This window comes from Schistocerca piceifrons, chromosome 4, assembly GCF_021461385.2.
Source record: "Schistocerca piceifrons isolate TAMUIC-IGC-003096 chromosome 4, iqSchPice1.1, whole genome shotgun sequence".
Taxonomy (NCBI): domain Eukaryota; kingdom Metazoa; phylum Arthropoda; class Insecta; order Orthoptera; family Acrididae; genus Schistocerca; species Schistocerca piceifrons.
In genome coordinates this window covers 441,000,194-441,019,284 of record NC_060141.1, presented here as the reverse complement: position 1 = coordinate 441,019,284, position 19,091 = coordinate 441,000,194, and the positions used below count along the sequence as shown (strand labels likewise).

Here is a 19,091-nt window from a genome sequence, read left to right as displayed (position 1 = left end):
GCCGGAGAAATGTTCGATATGCACAACGACAATCACTCTTAACAGTGAAAAAATAACACTGTCAAAAGTAATATGATGAGTGTAAAAAATACGCTACACCTTCCGGGAACGAAACAAATGGTTACTGGTAAGATAACGTGGTATGATATTAAACGCTGTAACCAACAGAAAACTGTTGAATCTAAACAATTCTATCAAATTTACTTCACGCCTTTATAAATGTGGAATGACACTAATATAACGCCAAAATGTGTGGAACTGTTTATCACATTATTAAATTTTAAAAATATATCGCAGTCATCCGGTTCCGATAACCTACATTCTTGGACATGAATTGAAAATATTTGCTGAAAAAATGTTTAGATAAATAATTACAGTTGGTGATAAATTAAACGCTGTCCCTCCATCCATCTCCTCCCCCCCTCCCCGCCGCTGCCGCCACGATGTAGAAGCCACTATTTAATGAAGGCAACGGGAGAAAAACGCAACCGTGATTATATGTCAACGACGGTATCAAATTCAGTACAAGAAAATAAAAATAATTTTCGTGAAAAAGTCTGACAAAACCCCTAGACACATATTAAAGAGACAAAGAGATGAAATGACAGCAAGTAGGAACACACAGAGATCTTAGACTCCCCCCCCCCCCCTCCTTATGTTAAGAACGCATTTAAATACAGTCGCTTTGGGAGCACAAAATTAAGCAACGTATTTCTTCATTCGTATACAGACAAATCTACTAACTGTGGTGATAGAAAACCAATTAAACAAAAAGCTTTAGCGCGATTCACCATAGGAAATAGTTTAAAATGAATTTTTTACTAGCGAAAGACCTGATAAAGTGATAGAGATGGAACGTAGAGACAATTTGGCAGCGTTAACGGTTTCTTATCCCTTTACTTGTGCCATGTTCCACCCAAGCAACATCAAATTGCATGCTATTTTGTGCAACATGTTTCCAGTTTCATCCTTGGATGGGCCTTAATTTTTGCGAGCAACATTTAAGCTCTGACATAGTGTTTTGAACTCTGCTGAAGTTTCAAAATAATGTGCATCTTAAGCAGACACCGTGTGAGGTTACGTGAGTATCAGGTGCCTGTGCGGCTGCTTATTTCGATTATTACTGTAGTTTTTCCTGTGCAGACTAAGCTACTTATAAACGGTAAGAGGAAGTCTTGCAAATAGGTTATTGGAGAAACGTGTTGACAAATACTTAATTGCAACTTTCCAAATGGTCTGATCGTTTCTGAGTAGAGGAAGCCTGACTTTGAAGGAAACTTCAGCTCCAGTGCCAGTGAATTACGTACGATACGACAGGTTGGCGCACTGACCAGACTAGGGCCGAAGGGGAAAATTTGAGCTTGGCCTTCAGGGGTATTCGACTGTAAGTGTTGGAAAATATGGAACTGTTCGGTATTTTACATGAAAAATGAATTTTTTGAGACTTTTACATGATGTAGTGCAAAACGTGGAAATTTATTCTGCTACAGGAACAACATTGTAATATTTAGATCGTAGCACCGGTGTATCATTTGTGAGCAACGATACAAAAAGGCAACATACCGTATTTTGAAAAAAGGGTATATCAGTGTGTCGACATGACCATATACGTCTAGTTTAAATAACGCAGTATCTTTTATTCACAATATTTCTGTGTGTGCCAAATAAGGGATTAATAACGAAACGAAGGAATGATACTATGATATTGGGGAAAATATAACTAACTGATATGAATATAAATATGAAATATGCATATATTTTTCACCTTGAACTGACGTGAGTGGCCCAGTCTTGCAATAATGAAGGTGGCCCTTCAAAGAGCAACAACAATTACAACCAGTTGCCACCATCGATGCTACGTTGATGCTAAAGTTGGCGTATTTTGTCCTCGCACCACTGATCAGTCTCACAATCAACAAGGAATCGTGAGGGTGAAAAGTTGGCTTAGACCTCATTTGCAGACCACTAAGAAAGACTAGGAGCTTCATCTCAATTTCGCTCTCAGCCTAATCACACACGTTGCTATTATTTTAAAATTGCAGCAGAGCGTATGTCTAGCTCAAATCTACGTTCTAAGATCTTTTAATGCAAAAGGTTGATGCTCGCCAAAATCATTTCAATGAATGTTTGTTTTTACATGCAACAAACAATTAGCTGTAATATCCATATAGAAAATTGCATACAAACTTTCAGTTGACATTGCTTATTAATATATGGAAATTCTTTAGCTCCACAATGTGGAGATGTCAAACTACCAATACGCTTATGAGAACATTCCACACAAAATGAGAATATCGCTAGAAAATTCGCATTACAAACTTTTAGATACGTAGTACTCTCTTTCTAGAGAAAGTCTCCGTTTCTCTGAGGATACTAACCATTTTTCTGTAATACGGAGTTAACAGAAGGACTTTTGAAGGCCATGATGAGCCTGATTTCTTTGTAAAATACAATTTCCTAATCGATATGACTGCGAATAATATGTTCAATACTGATGTTTACTCTTTACCATGAAAATGAGGAAAAAATACGAAATCCAATTATAACGTGTAAATCATTGTTATCCAAAGGGCCAGAGAGACACAAATGAATATCTTCTATAAAATAAAGATCATATTCAACAGAATGAATTTCCGTACTGTATATTAGGCCTATAGAGAGGAAATATGGATCGGAAATGCTCAAATATTCATCCGAAATATAAACATCTACTCACTGATACGGTATCCACCCTTGTTGGAAGAATCTGATTAACAAATGTTTTCCACATCAACACATAACCGTACGTCTACCATCATATCGCTAGCTAGTGAGTTACTACACTTCTGTAGCCTTCTACCACTGAATTTTCTATCACTTTACAGTCAGTTTTAACATCTTCCACCAGTAGTTCCATAAGGATGATAAATACATGGTGCAGATGTACTACCTGAACCACTGAATCCGCTACTGATCCAGATAACAGCATGAACCGATGATAATGGATGGAGTTTCTCGTTGTTTTGTTCCTTTAAACCAAACGTGAAAATGGATACCTGGTGCGATGTGGCACTGATTACTTTTTTATTTTTTACCGATCTTTCTCATTCTTGTTACGCTGCTTTCCCTATATAGCTACACCCACCTTTGCAGCTTCCTTTATACATTTTGACGTAGACCTATTGGTGTATGTTGTTGTTGTTGTGGTCTTCAGTCCTGAGACTGATTTGATGCAGCTCTCCATGCTACTCTATCCTGTGCAAGCTTCTTCATCTCCCAGTACCTACTGCAACCAACATCCTTCTGAATCTGTTTAGTGTATTCATCTCTTTGTTCCCCTCTACGATTTTTACCCTCTGCACTGCCCTCCAATATTAAATTGGTGATCCCTTGATGCCTGAGAACATGTCCTACCTACCAGTCCCTTCTTCTAGTCAAGTTGTGCCACAAATTTCTCTTCTCCCCAATTCTGTTCAATACCTCCTCATTAGTTATGTGATCTACCCATCTAATCTTCAGCATTCTTCTGTAGCACCACATTTCGAAAGCTTCTATTCTCTTCTTGTCCAAACTATTTATCATTCATGTTTCACTTCCATACATGGCTACAATCCATACAAATACTTTCATAAACGAATTTCTTACACTTAAATCAATACTCGATGTTAGCAAATGTCTCTTCTTTAAAAACACTTTCCTTGCCATTTCCAGTCTACATATATCCTCTCTACTTCGACGATCATCAGTTATCTTGCTCACCAAATAGCAAAACTCCTTTACTACTTCAAGTGTCTCATTTCCTAATCTAACTCCCTCACTGTCGACCCGACTTAATTTGATCACATTGCATTATCCTCGTTTGGCTTTTGTTGTTCATCTTATATCCTCCTCTCAAGACACTCTCCATTCCGTTCAACTGGTCTTCCAAGTCCTTTGCTGTCTCTGACAGAATTACAATCTCATTGGCTAACATCAAAGTTTTTATTTTTTCTCCATGGAATTTAATGCCTACTCCGAATATTTCTTTTGTTTCCTTTAATGCTTGCTCAATATACACATTGAATAACATCGGGGAGAGGCTATAACCTTGACTCACTCCCTTCCCAACGACTGCTTCGCTTTCATGTCCCTCGACTGTTAAAAAACTGACTTCTGGTTTCTGTACAAATTGTAAGTAGCCTTTCGCTCCCTGCGTTTTACCCCTGTCACCCTCAGAATTTGAGAGAGAGTATTCGAGTCAGCATTGTCAAAGGCTTTCTCTTAGTCTACAAATGCTAGATACGTAAGTTTGCCTTTCCTTAATCTATCTTCTAGGATAAGTCGTAGGGTCAGTACTGCCCCACGTGTCCCGTTATTTCTATGGAATCGAAACTGATCTTCCCCGAGGTCGGCTTCTACTAGTTTTTCCATTCGTATGTAAGGATTTCGCGTTAGTATTTTGCAGCCATGCGTTATTAAGCTGATAGTTGAGTAATTTTCTCATCTGTCATCACATGCTTTCTCTGGGATTGGAAATAATATATTCTTCTTGACGTCTGAGGGTATTTCGCCTGTCTCATACATCTTGCTCACCAGATAGTAGAGTTTTGTCAGGACTGGCTCTCCCAAGGCTGTCAGTAGTTCTAATGGAATGTCATCTACTCCCGGGCCCTAGTTGCGAATTAGGTCTTTCAGTGCCCTGTCAAATTCTTTACGCAGTTTCACATCTCCCATTTCATCTTCATCTACATCCTCTTCCATTTCCATAATACTGTCCTCAATTACATCGCGCTTGTATAGACTATATACTCAGTCCAACTTTCGTCCTTCCCTTCTTTGCTTAGAACTGGGTTTTCATCTGAGCTGTTGATGTTCATACAAGTGGTACTCTTTTCTCCAAAGGTCTCTTTAATTTTCCTGTCGGCAGTATCTGTCTTATCCCTAGTGAGATAAGCCACTAAATCCTTACGTTTGTCCTCTAGCCATCCCTGCTTAGCCATTTTGCACTTCCTGTCGATCTCATTTTTGAGACGTTTGTATTCCTTTTCGCCTGCTTCATATACTGCATTTTTATTTTTTCTCCATTCATCAATTAAATTCTATATTTCTTCTGTTACCCAAGGATTTCTACTGGCCCTCTTCTTCTTACCTACTTTATCCTCTGCTGCCTTCACTACTGCAACCCCCAAAGCTGCCAATTGTTCTTCTACTGTATTTCTTTCCCCAATTCCTGACAATCGTTTCGTTCTGCTCTCCCTGAAACTCTGTACAACTTCCGGTTTAGTCAGTTTATCCAGGTCCCATCTCCTTAAATTCCCACCTTCTTGCAGTTTCTTCAGTTTTAATCTACAGTTCATAACCAATAGATTGTGGTCTGAGTCCACATCTGCTCCTGGAAACATCTTACAGTTTAAAACCTGGTTCCTAAATCTCTGTTTTACCATTATATAATCTATCTGATACCTTCTAGTATCTCCAGGCTTCTTCCATGTGTACAACTTTCTCTCATGATTCTTGAACCGTTAGCTTAGCTATGATTAAGTTAAGCTCTGTGTAAAATTCTACCAGTCCGCTTCCTCTTTCATTTCTTACCCCCAATCCATATTCACCTAATACGTTTCCTTCTCTTCCTTTTCCTACTATCGTATTCCAGTCACCCATGACTATTAAATTTTCGTCTCCCTTCACTATCTGAATAATTTTTTTTATCTTATCATACATTTCATCGACTTCTTCGCGTTCTGCAGAGCTATTTGGCATTCAAACTTTTACTACTGTAGCAGGCGTAGGCTTCGTGTCTATGAGGCCACAATAATCCTTTCACTATGCTGTTTGTAGTAGCTTAGCCGCATTTTTTTTATTTATTATTAAACCCGCATAACGCCTTTTTGATTTTGTATTTATAACCCTGTATTCACCTGACCAGAAGTCTTGTTCCTCCTGCCACCGTACGTCACTAATTCACACTATATCTAACTCTAACTTATCCATTTCCCTTTTTAAATACTTGCTCGAGCGTTAGAAAAATATTAAGACACATAGAGTGTGAAGACCCTTTTTTCAAACGCCTCGTATATTACTGAAATACTGAATACTGTTTTGATGATACAAGGCACGTATACTAAGTAATCGTGTCTAGCACTATGGTATTATATTTTCCTGTAGTATTATTTGGCAATGTATTGCTTTTTACAGTGTTATATTCACTTCACAATTTCTTTCCTGCCACGCTGAAGAAAATGTTATCTATTGAACTTGACTGTGTACTCTCACACATCTCAGTAGACGTTATTGGTAAAATAGTACGACTGTTCGTACAAAATAAAGGTAGATACATGGCTCTGAGTGTGGGTCGTGAATCTCCATGGATAACATAGTCGGTAAGCGCAGTGATCGTGAAAGATTAGTTTTTGAGTTCGAGTTCCAGTCCAGCATACGGTTTTAATACGCCAGCGTATCTCACAACGCTTCTCCATCCGCTGGAAAGATTTGTTCTTTTACAAGCCCACTTTCGACAAATAACACCTCTTGTTAGGTGAGTAGTGACATTAAAGCATTACGCACTTAGTAATACGTTGATACTGATCGGAAACGGTTATTATAATTCTTATTTGAACCGGAGATTTGTAGAAGAGGCTGAAGTAGGCAGCATAACTACCACATATTTGTTGTATTCAGTTACATAAATGTCTTGGTATTGACAGGTATCGTACTTATTACAGAATTATATTTCATTTCACTACATACTAATCGGATTTTTAATCCTGTGAAGATGTTACCACTTGAGTGACCCGTAAATAATGAAAGTATTCCAGAGAAGTTGGTTTCCAGCCTACACGTTTCGTTACAGTTGAGGCAGTATAATTTATAGCGTCGCAGTAGAATTTGAATACTGTCTAAGTAAATCGTCAGAAAAATCAATGTGTGTGGATGTGACACAGAAATGCGGAGTAGGCCTGTTACTACTGTTTATTTGAAGTGATATGAAGCTGTTATTACTGTGGCAATGAATACCACAGCATATATCTCAGCAGAAAGGAATGGAAATCGTTATGAAAGGTAATAATTCAGAACTGGCAGATAAATATTGGAAGAACAAAGGTAATTGGGATGAAATTTTGGATAATGGAAGAAGTAATTCAATTCATCATCGAAAGAAGGCTATACAAAAAATATTCAAGAAGATAATAAATAAACCAAAAGAAGAAATGAAAGAAAGATAAAGGGAAACGGATGCAGAACAAAAGTGGAGAAATGGAAATAGCTTTTGGAAAGACAAATTAAGCATATAATATAATTAAAACAAAGTTCGTGGAATTAAATGCATTAAGAAACTCGACGCAGAGGAGTTAATTGTTAGGCAGATAGAGCACACTAAGGGCCTGACGGCTCCGCTTTTGCTCGTCTAGGGGAAGATCTTATTACGTGAAATGCATCAGTTTGATTTACAATAAAACTGTGGGATGGTTACTGGCAATTGGTAGGAATTCGAATTGATACGTAGAAACGTAAGTGCAGGTTTTAAATCTCTAAGGTAACTACACGTGATTTAAGTTTTCACAAATCACATTTATTGCCCAGTCAATAAATGTTATTGTCTCTGGTGATCAACCTACCAGTACCACGGCAACAAATAATAGGATTCGTGCACCAAACAGTGGATAACAACAGACCATAAATTTAATAAATTAACAACCTAGCCGGAACAAAAACTGACTATGCTCGAAGCTACGAATTACGACAAGATGTCAGTTAGATATGAAATTCAAATAACGTTTTCCACTAACTGCTCCACCACACCGCAAAATTATCAGAGTCGTAAGTGATCCTGAGTAATTGTAAGTCTTGCGACTCTCCGAGAAACTAAGTCGTAAACTGCCAAAATTTGTCTGAGTCCACATGGAACGAGAAATATTTTCAGACACGGAAGTCGCAGCTGGACCACCGCTCATATCGACCGACAGACCTCAAACCAGACAGACCGACCACCAGGCTGCGAGAACCAGCAACCACGAGTGTTGTTACTGCCAACACATACTACCATGCTATCAGTATATTTGTCTTCATATATAAAATGCTGAATTTAATCGATTTCCAGTTAAATCTAATCTTTCATCTTCTTAGAGTTATCGATCGTAAGATAATCGCAGTCGACACGCCTCTTCGGAAGCAACAGTTTGAACTCTCCACTTCCTTTGTGACATGATTACATTAAAAGTTATAAACTGCTTAAGTTATAAGTACATATATTTCACTCTAACTATTTTTATACAAAACACTCAGATGATATCTTTATATCATGTGATGAGTAATAAAACCCTCTTTCATATGATAACTCGTGTCTTTCTCTATACACTATGGTTTGGGCTGGACGTGCGCAAGTGATTACAGGCAATTTAGGCTTTCCACCGGCCAGTGACACTGACTTCAGGGACTTGCTAAAAATCGCACACGTGTTCCGAACTCCGCTTTGCGAAAGCGAGACGTTGAACGGCGGAAAATGTGGGTTCTGTGAGGCGAGAGCCGTGAATCCATCCCATAATCGCTGCATGCGCAGTTCAAGCTTGGCGCTTTACCTTTACAACTGATTACTTGAAACAACATCTCGTGTTACAACATGTACATCGCATTCGTAAGAAAAACTTTTTCGACCCTATAGAAACAAAGATTTGAAGTATTCAGTATGTCTACAGAGCCTTCATTAGTATGTTAACCCCAGGATGCATCAAAGAGGTCTTTTGGACCCGGCAACCTTCCACTTTATCAATAAAATTGCTTAAAAATTGTTCATTTTAATTTAAAATCTGTGTAATCCTTGGAAACACAATGGCTTTTTTTTTCAAGAAAACATTATTTGGTGCACGCCTAATCATCTATTTTTCTTTACTAATTTTTTAATGCACACATGTAATCCGTGGGAGGACTCCTTACGATCCATTAGCGAACGAACCATCTTTCAAATGATTTATTTATCTTTGGCCTGAAGACAACATTATCTTGGCAAGATTACTGATAAGAATCAATGGTTCGGCAAGTATTTACTCATTGTTGGAAACTCAGAAGTGCTGAAGAGGCTGCTGCAGAAGATTCTTTTTTGACATAAGCGAATTCTTTCAGCCCACAACAGTTTCAGGTGAGCATGAACTGAATGACTATGAACGATACTTTTATCCTTTGCTTACAGCACATATTCCATTACATCTGTTTCAAACAAAAAAAACATCATGTGAAGTCAGCACAGGTGGCCTCAAGTTTAGTTAACGGTTCCTGAAAGGCTTGAAGATAAAATTCTCTTTGACTGTGATTTAGACACTCATGGAGCCTAGGATAATAAATCTGCAACTTGCAGCATTCGAAGCGAAGACTAATTACAACAATGTTGATTTCTTTTTTGGTCGTGATGGAAGTGAGTGGCGCCACATACCGCCTCCACGAACTAGATTTCTAGTACAAAATAACATGAAAATTCAAAGTGAACGATTAACAGGTAGTATAGATGTGCCTTCAAGAAATTCATGGGACTATTTTATATTAGAGAAGTTCGTGCGTTGTATAAATTATAAACGCAGACACATTCGTAGTATCAAGAACACAAAGGCAATATATTACAGCTGAGGAGGTGAATGCATTTTTTGGGCCCTGATCGGACAAAATAAATCAGTTTGGCTTCTGCTGTAAAAAAAGCAAATTTGGGAGAACCCTCAACAGTTACTGTTATAGATAGGATTTTTACGGAAATAACATTATTTGAAGAACTTTTGCAGGGAAAGTTTACAGATATGGTAACTTTGAAAGAGAACAACATGGAAATTCCATCAGAAATGAGTCCTACCCTATAAACAGATGTCGGGTCCTTATCACATGCTTTCAAAGACAGTTTGGCAAATATAGATTACGTGGTTAAAAAGAGCCAAAGTATCATACTGGTAAGTTCTCTGCACCACGGTGCCACAAAAGAGAAAGGGCCTAAAAAGGAACCATAGATCAATAACAGATTTAATGGGGAGTTTATTCGGTTGTTCAAAAGACAATATCATACAAATGCAAGAAACAGCCAAGATGTTAGCCCTTAGAGTTACGGACAAACGTAATAGATATAGGACCCATTTTCACAGCAACATCCCAAATATCATGAAGGTAGATCTGATAAAAGCATATTTTTCCTCCAGTACTACAAATATTATGTACTCATATGGAGAAATGACTCAACAACCCATGCCTCCAGAGGAATGTTTCACAAGGCATAGATGTGACGTTACTCACAAAAAATCGAGTACTAGAGCATCACCAAAAGAAGTAGTTATGCGTGCTGAGATAGATCAGAGAGAAAAAGTTACCAGATAAGCAGAAAATGCACAAAGCATACTGCCAAAGACATTTTTATCATTCTAAACTAAAATATACTTTTTATACTTCACGTAAATGTGTAGGCAAGGTCTAAAGTTTTATAATGTCCCCAATTTTGTAGCCTTCTGAAGATGACAAATTTATTTGTCGGAACCGGTAAGGCATAATAAAACGTATTTGCAACTGATCACTGAAATTTATCCTAAAATATTAATTATAATGAACCGGGTAATTTTCCTAAACAGAACTTCTGCAAAAGCCACTGTACAATTGTAGGTTTGTTGCTTAATCTAACAAAAATTACAACACGTTTCATAAGATTATAGTTCGTGTGTTAGAATAAAAGTCACAGTATTATAATAAATCCTTCCTTACTCGTTTTGTCACCAAACCCTTCAATAAATAATATTTTTGTCTGTTGTGAGGAAAGGGTCCTGTAGACCCCACTTTTGCGAGTCCAGCCACCCTTGCATCCAAGCATTAATAAAGCGATACAATATCCATCGTTGCATTCTACTTGTCCACGCAATACGTCAGTGAAAGCGAGACACAATGGCAGACAGCAAGTAAGCGGTCACCTTCTCTCCAACAGGGCGAGGTGATACTGCACAACACGTCGGCGGGCGTGATTGTCAGCAGCAGCCACCTGGCGCTGCAGTCTGTGACACGCAAGCAGGCCGGCAGCTACTCCTGCATCGCGTCCAACGTCGAGGGCGACGGCCGCAGCAACGTCGTCAATCTTGCCGTCAAGTGTGAGTGAAACATTCAAGCTTACTTCATACTACTACTCAGGAAACCCTCAGGTACACCCAGAGGGGGGTTTCTCAAATTTTCATCTTACAATTGGTACTCGCACGAGTGCCACGGGCAGTTATAGAACATCGTTCCTTTCGGCCAAATATCACTGTAGACTGGGAATATTAGAGCACAAGCGTTCTTGCTCGGGAATATTTGTGAGAGAACTTCTAGTAGTGGCTCACCCCTGATGTTGTTGCTATTGTTGTGGTCTTCAGTCCAGACACAGGTTTGATGAGCTCTCCATGCTACTCTATCCTGTGCAAGCTTCTTCATCTCTACCTACTGCAACCTACATCCTTCTGAATCTGTAAGTGTATTCATCTCTTGGCTACCTCTACGATTTTTACCCTCCACGCTACCCTCCAATACTAAATTCGTGATTCCTTGATGCCTCAGAATATGCCCTACCAACTGATCCCTTCTTCTAGTCAAGTTGTGCTACAAAGTTCTCTTCTCTCCAATTCTGTTCAGTACCTCCTCATTAGTTATGTGATCTACCCATTAAATCTTCAGCATTCTCCTGTAGTACCACATTTCGAAAGGTTGTATTCTCTTCTTGTCCACACTATTTATCGTCCAAATTTCCATACATGGCTACACTCCATACAAATACTTTCAGAAACGACTTCCTGACACTTAAATCTATACTCAATGTTAATAAATTTCTCTTCTTCAGAAATGCTTTCCTTGCCATTCCTCGTCTACGTTTTATATCCTCTCTACTTCGACCATCATCAGTTATTTTGCTCCCCAAATACCAAAACTCATTTACTACTTTAAGCGTCTCGTTTCCTAATCTAATGCCCGCAGCATCACCCGATTTAATTCGACTACATTCCATTATTCTCGTTTTGCTTTTGTTGATGTTCATCTTATATTCTCCTTTCATGACTGTCCATTCCGTTCAGCTGCTCTCCCAGGTCCTTTGCTGTCTCTGACAGATTTACAATGTCATCGGCAAACCTCAAAGTTTTTATTTCTTCTCCATGGATTTTAATTCCTACTACTAATTTTTCTTTTGTTTACTTTACTACTTGCTCAATATACAGATTGAATAACATTGGGGAGAGGCTACAACCCTGTCTCACTCCCTTCCCAACCACTGCTCCCCTTTCATGCCCCTTGACTCAAACTACCGTCTCGTTACTGCACAAATTGTAAATAGCCTTCCGCTCCCTGCATTTTACCCCTGCCACTTTCAGAATTTGAAAGAGTATTCCAGTCAACATTGTCAAAACCTTTCTCTAAGTCTACAAATGCTAGAAACTTAGATTTGCCTTTCCTTAATGTACGAGGCCTGTCCAGAAAGTAAGTTCCGATTGATTGCGAAATGGAAGCCATAGTGAAAATCAGAAATGATTTATTTGTAACAGTTAGCTACACCTTCCAGCTGCTTCTCTACGTAGTCGCCATTCTGACTAAGACATGTGTCGTAGCGTTGTACGAACTTTCCAATACCCTCATCATAGAAGACAGCCGCCAGTGCTTCCCGCCAATTCCCTACGCTGGCCTACAGCTCGTTTTCTGTGCCAAAATGCCGTCTTCATAGCCAGCTGTTCATGTGAACAGAGAAGAAACTCAGAGGGAGTCAATTATGGGCTGTATTGTGGGTAATCAAACATTTCCAATTGAAAACGATGCAGGAGCATCTTCATTGCCCATGCAGAATGCGGCTGAGAATTGTCTTTAAGAAGAAACCGCACGATAGTTATGTAATGTTGGCTGCATAGTTTCAGGCGAAATTCCTCACCAGGCCCTCGTACTCGGCGGGAGATATTAATTTCTAGACATCTTTACGCGCCCACTGTGAGCTCAGAAATGTTAAGAGCGACGTGATGCTATCTACTGTCATACTAGAGACACTGCCCAACACATCTGTGCAAAACTTTATCGGATTTTCATAGTCGTTTCCATTTCGTGACCGACCGGAAGTTACTTTCTGGACACCCCTCGTATTTTCTAACGTAAGTCGTAGGGTTAGTATTGCCTGACGTGTGCCAACATTTCTACGGAATCCAAACTGATCTTCCCCGAGGTCGATTTCTAACAGTTTTTCCATTCATATGTAAAGAATTTGTGTTAGTATTTTACAGTTCCCTGATAATCAATGGAAATCTCTCATAAATCTTAATTGGTACATAAATCTTCATTGGTACAGATGTTTCGATCTACTTTGTTTAAACTCCCAACTTTTCCGGTCAAAAAAAAGAAATCTGGGTGTGCTTTTGTGCTTGCTAGAATACATGTCGGGCTCCTGTCTTTTATTGTTTTGTAGCATTATTATCACACTATGTGCCGATGATGGATGAACACACATACTGCTGTGGCAAAGAAAATACGTTAGTTTCAGACATTGGTTTTACATGTTCGTTCCAAGAAGCATTACAAATATTATACTCATTTGTCTCCAGGTGAACAGTATGGACGATGTTAACTTTAAGGAATTTCTGCGGTGTTTTACGTTTTTAAATATGATTGTGACTGTTTGCATCAAGTAGATGTTGATGTTAGCTACAGCAATAAGACTCGGGTCCGTTTAGAAAACATCCCAGAATATATTTTCCTGATGTGGTGTGCGTACTGTAAGACCTTCAGTACACACACCATCAGATTATTTGACTTTTTGCTCTAACGAAGTAGGCGTGTGTCAGCTATATGTCTCGTGGTCTTATCGTGGCATGTTTATCTTCTGCCGCTAGGTCAGACGATAGAAATACCACTTGCATGCTTAGAGAAGTAGATTGATGGAGTCCACCTATAAACACAATTTGATTAATTTTCACACACATTTATTAAAATAATGACAAGCATAAAAATTACTTAACTTGGTTCTGGATGCTATTTACAATTGACAATCTAAAATTCCTTTGGTATTGGTACGTTAATCTTATCCTCACATATATCTCTGATACTTGACAAAAGTGTCTATTCATTTATCTTCATGGCTATGTACAGAAATATGGTAATCTTATAAAGCGCAGACTGAAACTTAACTATAGACTGGTACAGACTGGTGCAGACAAATGCATACTGACTAATCTGAGGTCTGTACACTGGTTATAATACCTTGCGCATTCAGGTATCACTGCGCGAGTGTGATCCGTGAGGAGAAAAGGTTCTACATTAGCAGCAATCTCATTGGCTGCGTTACATATTAATACGCGGATCAGCGGAAGCAGAATTTGGTCCGTCTCTATGGCAGCACCATCTCGTAGTGCGGAGATGGACGAGCGCTGCGCCTGCGCTGTTGTGCTTAGCGGGGCGCGTTCTAATGGGATAGTTGTGTATGCGCTGAATACGCGGAACTATTTACACAACACCTGAACACCATAGAATCAGAGATGCATTTGAATACCCCGGTTCTTAGTTCTACATCCACATTTACATTCCTCTTCCACTAGTGACAGTATGGTGCATGACAGATATATGTTCTACCCCTACCAGTGATTTCCATTTCTGTTACACTCGCAAATAGAGCGAGGGAAAAACGAATGTTTATGTGTGTGCATACCAGCCCTACTTTCTCGTGTCTTATCTTCGTGCTCCTTACAACACATACACGTTGGCGGCAGTGTAATTATTCTGTAATGAGCTTCAAATGTCCGTTCTCTAAATTTTCTCATTTGTGTTTTGCTAAAACAATGTTGTCTTTCTTCTAGGGGTATCCATTAGAGTCCACATACTATCTCCGTAATACTCACATGTTGATCGAACTTAACAGTAATAATTCTAGCCGCACTCCTCTCAATTGCCTCAATGTCTTTCTTTAATCTGACCTGGCAGGGATCCCGAACACTCAATCAGTACTCAAGAAAGGAGCACACTAGTGTTCTGTCAGCGGTTTCTTTTACGGAGGAGCTAAACTTTCCTAAAAGAAAGCGAAGTCCACCATTCACCTTCCCCTCTACTGTCCTTAAGTGCTCGTTCAATTTGACATCGCTTTGGAACGTTATAGCTGCATATTTAATCGACGTGAATGCGTCAAGCAGGACACCATTAAGGCCGTGATCGAACATTACTGGATTCGTATTCCTACACATCTGCATTAACTTCCGTATTTACATATTTTGAATGAGCTGCCATCCATCACATTAATGAGAAATACTGTCTAAGTCATCTTGTATCCTCCTCCAGTCGCTCAATGTCGATACCTTCCCTAACATCGCAGTGTCATCGGCAAACTGCTGCAGATTACCGTTCACCTAGTCCTTCAGAACAGAGGTTCATACTGGTAGAGAATTTGTTTGTGGAATATACTGTCACAAACAGGTTTTAGTTCATGTATGGTTACACATTGTTTAGTGTAGATAACATTCTTCTTCTTAGGCGTAAAATTGTTTCTGAAGAGACTACACCAATGATATTACCACTCTTAATAATATGAGTATGTGATGTAACTAGATTTTCAAGCCACCGAGGACTTTGTATGTTCTCTGACGTATGTAGTTACTTACATTTTGTTATACGGCCTACTTGACAGTCTCTTCAAAAAATGGTTCAAATGGCTCTGAGCACTATGGGACTTAACTTCTAAGGTCATCGGTCCCCTAGAACTTAGAACTAATTAAACCTAACTAACCTAAGGACATCGCACACATCCATGCCCGAGGCAGGATTCGAACCTGCGACCGGAGCGGTCGCGCGGTTCCAGACTGTAGAGCCTAGAACCGCTCGGCCAACCTAGCCGGCTGACAGTTTCTTGAAAAGAGTCAGGTGTCATTTATTATTGGTAAATTTTGCTGCCTATTTTTAGCGCGCTTGAATGAATTTCAGCTCTTCTCACAGTATCGGTATGATTTGTCTAGCTGGTGAAGTGCTTCACTGTGATCAACAGTATTGCTCAAACGGTGATATTTGGCTTGAAAACTACGGTACATCAATCTCTCACACATCACTGGATTGTTATGTAGCACCTGTCTCCTGTTTCATCTGAGCAAAGTTTTGGGCAAGTTAATTGTTTACTTTTAAAGACACCAGCAACAGAAAAATTACAGTTCACTTAATATTGGGTGTTGTGAGATGTCCTTAGGTTAGTTAGGTTTAAGTAGTTGTAAGTTCTAGGCTACTGATGACCATAGATGTTAAGTCCCATAGTGCTCAGAGGCATTTGAACCATTTTTTTTCACTTAAAGTTTCCCTTGAAGTAATCATAGAAAACGTTTTATTCAATAATAGTACATTCGTGGATGTTAAATGTTCAAACATCATTGTAAAGCATGTGCAGAATAGATGAAATGTAAATACCAATCTTCATTTCAGGACCGATATGTCTCGGCTTTGACTGACATTTTCAAATAACCTACGAATCCAATTTTGATGGCATCATTTAAGCATGTAACACGCCTTGCCTATTTGATTGACTACATATTAGTATTCAGGTCTAGGTGAATATGAGGTTATGAAATAAAGACTGATAATTTCATTGCAGCTTTCCTGGATCATCTTTATAATAGTGTCATTATCTGACATATACTGTGCTGCAGAGCTATTTTTTCCCCTGCCCTTATCCCGCATCTGTACGAGGCAGGGATGTTAACTGAAAGATTTTGTACTGTTAATGGGGCCGGATAACTCTCCTGCCGCCTCCCTTTTACCCCCACGGGACCGAAATTTGTGAACAACAACTCTCTGCGTCCAGTGTTATCCATGTGACAGTGCGCCAAGATTCTCTAAATTTAGGTTTGCGAATAGTGTAACTGAGGCGGAACATTAGCTTAGTTGGATGTGGGAAACTGCTTGGAAACCACACCCACGCTCGGCGTCACAGAGATCTGGAGAATTTCGATCCGCGGCTGGCGTGTCTTCCCCAGTCCCAGAAGTATCGTGCTAACAAGCGCTACTGTCGATGCAAGTTGCAGTGAAATGTTCTGTTTATCAGAAATTTTAATGTCGCAACTTGTATCCATTTTTTGGAGATCCGAATTAGTTTTGTCCAGTGTTCCCTGACTTGCGAAGAACGATTACATAACGTTGAACATTATAACATGTTCCTCTTTGCAGTAGAGAGACCCTGTAAATACGTACCATGAAGCAGACATTTATGGTAAATACAGAAGGCCAAAGCAAATGCTAAAACAGAAAACCATTACTTCACATAATTTGTATTATTGTGAATTTTCCATTTTACCAAGGGTCGCCTAATGATGAGGTTATATATCGAAACATATAGTAATATTATGTTGCTTACGCAAAATAACAAGTAACGATCTATAATAATTTTTTTTTTTTGCTAACTGAGAAGGTTAAACACATCATGTGTTAAGTCTCGCGATGTCACTTTCGCCATTTGACATCAAGTCTCGTGATATTTTCTAATTCGAACTGTGAATCACGATGAGACCACACCGTTTAAAACAAGAGTTCCCAGGGCAACGTGCATCTCCAGCCACCCCCCCCCCCCACCCCGCTACAACACACACACACACACACACACACACACACACACACACACACACATACGCTTGAATGGCCTGAATGGTATGACCAGTAACACCAGTAAGACAAAAGTGGTTCCGTGCGTTCTCTCCAACCCTGATTTCACTCAAGCGTCTCAGTAAAATTAGATGTAATTGGTACATCTTTTGACATAAGTGCGTAGTTAATACAACTATATAATATTAAAGCGCCAAAGAAACTGGTATAGGCATGAGTATTCAAACAGGCAGAATACGGTGCTGTGGTCGGCAACGCCCATGTAAGACAATAAGTGCCTGGCGCAGTTGTTAGACAGGTTACTGTTGCTACAATGGCAGGTTATCAAGATTTAAGTGAGTTTGAACGTGGTGTTATAGTCGGCGCATGAGCGACTGGACGTAGCATCTCCGAATTAGCGATGAAGCGGGGATTTTCCCGTACACGAGTATACCGTGAATATCAGGACTCTGGAAAAACATCAGATCTCCGACATTGCTGCGGCCGAGAAGAGATTCTCCAAGGACCAAACCAACGACGATTAAAGAGAATCGTTCTACGTGACAGAAGTGCAACACTTCCACAAAATACTGCTGATTTCAGTGTTGGGCCGTTAACGAGTATCAACGTGCCAAGCATTCAACGAAACATCATCGATATGGACTTTCGGAGGAGCAGGCCCACTCGTGTACCCGTGATGACTGCACGACAGAAAACCTTACGTCTCGCCTAAGCCCGTCAGCTCCGACATTGGACTGTTCGTGACTGGTAACTTGTTGCTTGTCGGACGAATCCCGTTTCAAATTCTATCGAGCGGATGGACATGTATGGTTAAGAAGACAACTTCATGAACCCATGGACGATGCATGCCGGTGAACGATGGTTCGAGCCGGTGGAGGGATGTGCATTTGGAGTGATATGGGCGCCAGATACATCTAGATACCACTCTGATAAGTGACACGTACTTCTGCATCCAGTCTGGACACCTGCATCGATTCATGTCCATTGTGCGTTCCGACGGACTTCAGCAATTCCGGCAGGACAATGCGACACCCCACATATCCAGAATTGCTGCTGAATGGCTCTAGGAACACACTGATTTTAAACATTCCCACTTGACACCAAACTCCCCAGACATGAACACTATTGAGTATATCTGGGATTCCTTGGAACGTGCCGTACGGAAGAGATAACGACGCCGTCGGAATTTCACGAATTTATTGACAACCATGCAGGATTAATGGTGTCAATTGCCTCCAGAACAAATTCAGACATTAGTCGAGTCAATGTGTGGCCGTGCGCTTCTAGGCGCTTCAGTCTGCAACCGCGTGACCGCTACGGTCGCAGGTTCGAATCCTGCCTCGGGCATGGTTGTGTGTGATGTCCTTAGGTTAGTTAGGTTTAACTAGTTCTAAGTTCTAGAGGACTAATGACCACAGATGGTAAGTCCCATACTGCTCAGAGCCAGTCGAGTCAATGCCACGTCGTGTTGCGGCCCGCTACGGTCGCAGGTTCGAATCCTGCCTCGGGCATGGTTGTGTGTGATGTCCTTAGGTTAGTTAGGTTTAACTAGTTCT

The 19,091-nt window shown here is 39.9% G+C and overlaps 1 protein-coding gene across 1 annotated transcript in view; it reads left to right on the top strand.

Moving 5' to 3' along the window:
- Positions 1 to 19,091, top strand: part of LOC124795903 (hemicentin-1-like) — a 441,143-nt gene that overhangs the window by 189,254 nt on the left and 232,798 nt on the right. The window contains exon 4 of the mRNA XM_047259982.1: positions 10,898 to 11,057. Coding sequence (XP_047115938.1) covers positions 10,898 to 11,057 — 160 coding nt within the window. The remainder of the gene's footprint in view (positions 1 to 10,897; positions 11,058 to 19,091) is intronic.